Genomic DNA, 8244 nt, shown 5'->3' on the forward strand with positions numbered 1-8244 from the left:
ATTTTGAATATCTCATCTAAGTTAATGAAATCTATTTCCATTTCGGTTGCCGAATGGTCTTTTTTTTTATGCAGCAATTTATTTATTAGAAAAATTATTAAATATCGACTAAATTAATTTTTATAAAAATAAATAATAAATCGTTGTTTAAAAATAATTTCTTATAAGTACATTTAGTATTTATTTATTTTTATTTTTTAATTTAAACACCTGTTCAAATTAAAACTACGTGATTTAAATTTTAATAATTAAAAAAACTCAGTTGATTGATTAAATAAATTATTAGGCAAGTCACATGTGGTCTGACTTGCCTGGTCACTGCATTTTATATATACCTGGTAACTTTCACGTCAAATGTAATAACATAACCATATTTATAATTGTTTTTATGTGCATTATGTAAATAGTATTTGTAAACAATAAAACTTTTAATTATAATTTTAACGAAAAAGTATTTATAATTTATTTTATAATTTAAATGATTATATGAGTGATTAAATAATGGATAAAGTTAAAAAAACTAGAGTTGTTGATAATGATAAAAAAAAATCATCTGGCGATGGTAAGTTTGACAGATTGAACTTGTTCTATTTTAAATTTAAAATTAAATAAATAGCTTCTTGAAAAATAATCAATATTATTTTTTCATCAGATGTAAATTCTAAAAAAGAAAACAATAATTCAATAAACAATGGTGATATTGAAAAGATTAATGACAGTGTAAGTACAATGAATTAATGTTATGGAATGTTATGACTGCAATGGTGATTTAATAAAATTAATTTACAGAAAAGAGTATTAGAAAAAAAAGAAGATTCTGTTGAAGAATTAAAAAACCAATTGCGCGTGTTAATGGATTCATTAGCAACTTTGTCAGCTGAAAAGTCTAGAATGGAAGCAAGTTTTCAAACTGACAGACGACAATTGAGAGTTGAACGAGATGAGGTACTTAGTTAAGCACGATAATATTTAATATAAATTATAATTAAATGAGTACTTGTAATTGTTTTAGTATGAAAAAATTATAAAAGACTTGAAAGAAAAATTAAAAAGAACGCAACACAATGTACAATCGGAAGTCGAGCATGTTAAATATAAATTGATTATGGAAAGGCATGAGAGAGAGAAGGAATATGCTGATAATTCGGCTATGATAAAGTAAAATTTTTTTATTTGTTAAATTTAAAGTAAAATAGGATTTAAACAAATAAATTTTTATTTTTAGAGAACTTCAACGATTAGTTACAGATGAGCGACGCGCTAAAGAATCATTGGAGCAACAATTAAAAGAATTAAAAAAACAGGCTAATAATAAAACACAGAGTAAAGTATTGGAAGCTGAATTAGAAATTGCTAATAATAAATTAAAAGAAGCTGAGGCTGCTGTCAATGAAACGCCGCCGATGCTTTTATCTTTGCAGGCAGAAATTGCTGGGTTGAGAAAGCATCATCGTGCTGCTATCCATGAGGTAAATTTTATACACTGCGGAAAAAGATATTTTTTTTTAAGGGGAATAAAGGCCACTGTGAAGATCGAATTGTTTTGTTTTATAAAGTATATATTGAAGATCATTCTCCTAAATTTTGATTAAAAAATATTATGTTGTTACAAAGTTATAAGCATTTCTTTGAAGCAACAAAAAAATTTTTCCCACCACGGTCTCATCTCTAACTCAAAAACGGATTATCTAAAATGAAAATTAAGTTAGCCGACATCTAAACTTTTTTAGAATTTGTTTTTTTTAATGCAATTATTACAAAAAAATTGAAAGAAAAAAATTCCACGTGTAAAAAATTTGAAAAACTATATACGTGCAATTTTTTAAAAAATATGTTTTTATTGTTAATTCAATTAATAAAAAAATATAAATTTTTACTGTGAGCTAATTTTAGTTTAATTTATCTAAAACAAAAAAACCAAATGCGTTGTAATCTGCATGTATGTGGTCATCGTTCCACGCAGAGGATTTTAAAAATTTAGATTTAAAAAAATTGGCGACATATTAAGAATTTTTTCGTTTTTTTTTTCTCATTTTTTTGGATTCAAACAACCCCAAAAAAATCTTAAAAATCCCCTACGTACAACTATAGCTACTGAATAGGCGAATACGGAAAAAAAAAAAGTTGCAAATTGGTTGTAAATTAAAGATCCATCAATACAATAGTCATTTGACACGCTGTTACAAAAATGACTATAACTCGAAAAATATTCAGAATTTTCATATAAAACTCTAGATACATATTTTTGACTGTATAAACTTTTTTATAAAAGTTTCACAGTGGCTATCCCTTTTAATAATTCAAGTAATGAATTTTATGATAAATATAAATTTGAATTTATAAAATAAACATAATTATTTGTTTTCATATAACATTACTGATTGGCATAATTACATATAGGAACGAAAAAGAGCAATAGCTGCAGAACAACAGTCGAAAGCGTTAGAAGCAGTTCATGAAGCTCGTGTTGTTGGTTTAGAAACACGACTTGCAGAATTGTCAGAAACTGTTGGTGGCTATGAGCGTTTAAGGCAAATTGATCAGCATGCGATACAAAAATTAAAAGATCAACTGTCTGATTTACAATTACACGAGCACAGAGATCATAGTGATGTAGATTTTACAGAAGATCCTAATAAAATAGCTGCTAAAATACGTGAATTGTACGCTCGATTATTGGACATGAATAACCAGGAAAATAGTTTAGTAAATATGAAAGGTATGTAGTCTGTTAAAAAAGTATTATTTTGTTTGTTTAAGTAATTTATTTTTTATTTATTGTAGAATTTTTAAAAAGCCTTGATTTATACTCCATTAATGAGGATACTAATGAATATAAAGAAAAGTATGAATTACTACAACGAGACTTTGATATTTATAAAGAGCAAATGAGTATTAAATTACAATCACTTGAAAGTAATTTTCATATCGACAATAAGGATAACAAAAATGACAGCAGCGAAGTTAATTTAATAAAGACTTATTGTAAAAATTTAGAAGAACGAGTGCGTATATTAACGAAAGAATTAAACTATCGCGAAAGTGAAATGCAGATGAAAATGGGATTGCAGTCTCAGCAATTTCACGAGGAGAGAACTAAGTTTGAGTTGATTTTATCCCAAAAAGAAAGCGAGTATCGAGGAAAAATTTCTGATCTCGAGCATCAATTGCTGCGTCAACGGGAACGTTCTTTTGCTGTAATTGAAGAAAAGGATCAAGAAGTCAGAACTCTAAAATCTTCAATTCGTAATATGTTGATGAAAAAAGATAGCAGTTTACTTTCAACAATAGAATCTAAAGCAGGCTTGAATGAAAAAACATCTGAACCTATTACGGATTTTGTTTCTGCGATGCTTTCAGTTGATAATCCTCCTTTACTGCACTATGCTCAAGAATTATCAAGACGGGAAATTCAAGTCGCAGGTTTAAGAAAACAAAACAGTGAATTGGAAAATAATTTAAGAGAAAATCAGCGTGATTTGTTGGCTATTACACAGCGACATGCTGATGAAATTAAATCTATGGAAGCTAAAATATCTAGGTAATTTATATTAGTGGATTAGCTTTATCGATTGTATTTTATTTAGCTGATAATATATAAATATATATAAATTTTTTTTTTTAATTTTAGACTTGAAGCTTGTAAGTCACGAGAAGGAGCTAATTTAGAATATTTAAAAAATGTAGTTGTTAATTATTTGACTAGCAGTGATTCGTCCAGTCGTAAACATATGTTAAATGCAATTGCAACAGTACTGAGGTTCAATAATGAAGAAATGGAAAAAATTCAACGACTTAAATGACATTGATAATTAAATATTGAAAATAAGATGGAAAAATAAAAGCATTTATCTGCTGGTAAGTTTTAAAATAAAAATAAAAAAATGTAATTTATAGATAATAATAACAATAATTAATTGATATAATATAATAAAAATACGTAGCATTGTGCATTTAATTTTATTACATTGATTTTTACATGGAATAGTTAGTTAATTGGCATTGAAAAAATATTCCCAAGCGTTTCTTATAGATATATGATCCTACTAACGTGCACTTTCGATACTATTATACGTATATCATATTATATATATTTTCATTTAAATATATATATATATATATATATATATATATATATATATATATATATATATATATATATATATATATATATATATATATATATGTATATTTATTAATTTATTTATTTATTATTGATCATTTATTATTTATTTATATATTTCTATATATATATATATATATATATATATATATATATATATATATATATATATATATATATATATATATGTATATCCAGTGTATTACTATATTTATATATAGTAATATACATTCTTATCAATAATTAAACAGTTTTACAATAAACTCTATAATAATAATCTGTTATAATTTATAATTTAATAAATATTGCCTATGAAACGTAAAAAAACGACGTGATAAAATTATTTAATAAATCCCAGATAAAACTTACATCTTTCAACTTAACATTTTTCAGGATTTAATTTTTAATTTATCTTGATTTAAATTATAATTATAATATTCATCAAAGGACTGCTTTTAGATTTTTAATTTAAACAATTAAAATTTATGGTTTATTTCAATAATCAATTTCTGTATAAATATGGGCTCGTGTTTTTAACTATTGCATTTTTAAGGACAGATTATTTTTGATTATTTCAATTAAAAAATATTTTTTTGTATTAAGTTTGATTAATCAATCAATAATAATAATTGACAGATAATGAATAGTAAATTAATTCTTAATTCAACTTTAACGTTAATTTAATTAATTAATTAATTTAAAATGCTTTCACATCCTTTTTAAGGCATATCCATTTTAGAGTTCACAATAATAATATTGGCGATTGTCAACACGGACTTAATAATTTTTTTTATCATTATTTTTAATTAATAGCTTTCAATTGTCAACAGTCGTTTTTTTTTTTTACTAAACTGCTAATTTCGGTGGCAGCATTTATTTAAAGTCGCCATTATTATTTCAATAGTTATTTAATCTCACAATTGCTTACAATACTATACTTGACAATTAATTATCAACAAGTTGTTATTTGATAATTTATCCAACCGACAAATATTATTAACACGAATAGAACTAAAGTTTTAATATCGTTAAGGATCTTTCATAATTTAGTTTTTTTTTTTTTTTTTTTTTTTCCCATCATTCTTTACTTTTAAAATTTTTATTCAAAAATATATATGCCGAAAATTTTCTTTCTAGCTGCTATCCAACAAATGGTATGGAATTTGTCCATAAAAAACTTATTTTAAAATAATTTTAGCTTTACAGAGCCCGTTGCTTTTAATTTATTATAATTATAATTATAATTACAATTTATAAGGCATATAATATATCGAATATGCTGTCTATCATGACGTTTTCTACATTATTTTCACGCTGGACTTTTAATCGCGTGATCAATTTACATTATATTTCCGTTATTTTATTTAATAACTTATTAATGAGTATATTAATTTTTTTTTATAATTAATTACAACCTCACAGTAGATGAAACCTGAAAAGATATCTACATCGATTAAAATTTATTAGATTCTGGATGGTGATAATTGTTTTTTGTTTTATACACAGTTCAATTGCTTAAATATTTTAACCCATGCATAAAAGATTTTAGTAAGCGGATACTGATTGCGTTTCTCATTTTTTAACTTTATCCCTCAATATTATGGCACATATTTTATAAATACAAAGCAATCGTTAGTAATTTCCATTACAATTATCGATAAAATAATAACACTAGTAAATAAATTTAATTTAAAGATTCAAGTAATTTTTTTTGTTGTTTAATCTACTTAAAGATTTACTACACATTCATTCACATTTATTTATACAGAATAACTAGGTGTTGACTCTATAATTTGGTCCAATTAACTAAAATAGCATCATACAAGGGTACCTGTGTAAATGATATTATTTACAATGATTATTTGATATTATTATATCAATAAAATTATTATTGAATGCCATTTAATAATTATCCAGAAAAATTTTCCAGATTATATTTTCAATATTTTGTAAGATAATTAATATAATTTATTGGGTATTTGCGCATGGTGTAGGATCTCTTCATCCTGAAACGTGTATAGGTATTTTGAGTTAGTAATTATAATTTATTTATTATCGTTATTATAATGGTAGAATTTACTGTATACATTTAGACATTTCATTGTTTATTTTTTTTTTTATTTTTTTTTATATTATTTTTTCATATGCCAGGTGTTTATCAATAACATATCATACTTGATTAATGTACATTTACGTAACAAGTTTAAACATATTTCAAAATTAAACTTAAGACAATAAAATAATAATAATTATCATTACAATAATAATAGTAGTAGTTATTATTATTAAGAGATATAATTAATAGCCGTAATTAAAATATTTAACGGAAAGAAAAAAAAAAAAAACAATATAAAATTATTTTAAAATTGCATAATTTTTACTAGTAATTTATAATCAATTTTTGTTGTTCACAATTATGTAAATAATTATAATAATAGTGATAGTAATAGCGATAATGATAAAAATAATAATTAATGAAGAAATAAAAATAATAGCGATAATAATTACTGTATGATGAAGAAAACGGTATTTACATTGTCAAATAGCCGCCGTTCTGTTTTTCTAGATCACAGTCACTTGGGTATGGCAGCTAATTAACATCTCTCAGTTTTTATCATCATACTACACATTATTTATACATTTATTAATTAACATAATAATTAATAATAATAATAATAATAATAATAATAATTAATAATAATAATAATAATAATATCTCAGATAATAAAAACGAGGGATAGAGAGAAATAAAACGAAAGACATTAGATAAAAAATTAATTATTAGATTACCCAAGTTTTTACTGATCAATACTGGAAAGTTGTTTACTTTTTAATTATTATTTTACGTAAGTAAAAAAATTATGTATAGTAATTTTATTTTTTTTTTCCTTTCGGTTTTTGAGCGGAATTATAACAAAAGACATTTTACTCTAGTTTGTTAAAGTAATTATTAATAAACTTAAATTATTGTATCGAATTTTAAGGAAGCACATTTTACTTCCACGGAAGGCATGTTTAGTTATCAAATTATTAACAAAATAGTATATTACACACCGAGGGAAGTAAAGTAAGAAATGTCTCAGATCACATGTAATTGTTGGCCGAGGCGAAGCCGAGGTCAACAAACATGTGATCTGAGGCTTTCTTATTTACTTCCCGAGGAGTGTATACTATTTTTTTCCCTGACGAAGGTGTAAAGCGGAAACTTTGTTTAGCGCAGCGGGGCTAAAGTTGACGCTTTACACCCGGAGGGGAAAAAAATAATTAATAATAAAATAAAACTAGTGCAAAATGTCTTACGTTTAAATAAATCAGTTATTATTTGTTTTGTTTAAACACTTTAATGACAAATAATAACTTTAGTATTGAGGCAATCTATGGTAATTATTATTTAATAATAATTAATTAATTAATTAATTGTTTAATAAAAGTATTTACAAATGAAAGTGATAGAACACTTTATGGAAAAAGTTATTGATAACTTTGGAGTTTTAATCATGGGGAGTAAACAATTCCGAGCACCAAGGCTCATCATCATTGTTACAATATATATATTTTGAATAATTATTTTTTTTTAACCTAATCCTGCTTCATTGATCATTCTTAATAGTCTACACATCCCGTGTTATACATATACATGTACATATACATATACCTAGTCATTTCAACGGTTTTTTAAATATTAGTTAAACTTCTTATTTATTTTTTATATAATTAATTATTTTGTTTGTTTTAATTATTCATTTTTTTATTATTTATTTTATTCTTAACTGTGTTTAATGTACCCAATCTTATGAATTTTATTTACAGAAGATATTAGACAAATATTGTTTTAACTAGATTATAGTTATGTGGATTAAACATGAGATTTGTTTGTAAGTTCGATCGGAAGTTTATTCTATCAAGTCATAACTTTTCTTTATTTGTCTATTTAATTATTTACTAATTACATTATCTACTTTACAGCCAAATTCAACAATCTTGCCAAAATTCAACGCTTTTATTTATCATTTGCGGTTTGTGTTCAGTCTAATGAAATTTATTATTTTATTTTGACAAAAATTAACAACTTTCGAGAATTCATTTAATGTAAATAAATTTTTACAATACTTAATTTTAAA

At 24.0% G+C, this 8244-nt stretch overlaps 1 protein-coding gene across 1 annotated transcript; it reads left to right on the forward strand.

The window, feature by feature from the left end:
* Nucleotides 1-356: 356 nt before the first annotated feature.
* On the forward strand, nucleotides 357-3951 carry Gcc88 (GRIP and coiled-coil domain containing 88 kDa). Its single transcript, XM_074243396.1, has 8 exons — nucleotides 357-562; nucleotides 653-720; nucleotides 790-945; nucleotides 1013-1158; nucleotides 1226-1469; nucleotides 2401-2719; nucleotides 2785-3541; nucleotides 3632-3951. Exons 1-8 carry the CDS (start codon nucleotides 502-504, stop codon nucleotides 3801-3803), a joined length of 1923 nt encoding a protein of 640 aa, XP_074099497.1. The 5' UTR covers nucleotides 357-501; the 3' UTR covers nucleotides 3804-3951.
* The last annotated feature ends 4293 nt before the right edge of the window (nucleotides 3952-8244 follow it).

Source organism: Cotesia typhae, unplaced genomic scaffold (genome assembly GCF_013202065.1).
Source record: "Cotesia typhae breed Kobodo isofemale line unplaced genomic scaffold, CoteBio_Ctyphae contig_4, whole genome shotgun sequence".
Taxonomy (NCBI): Eukaryota; Metazoa; Arthropoda; class Insecta; order Hymenoptera; family Braconidae; genus Cotesia; species Cotesia typhae.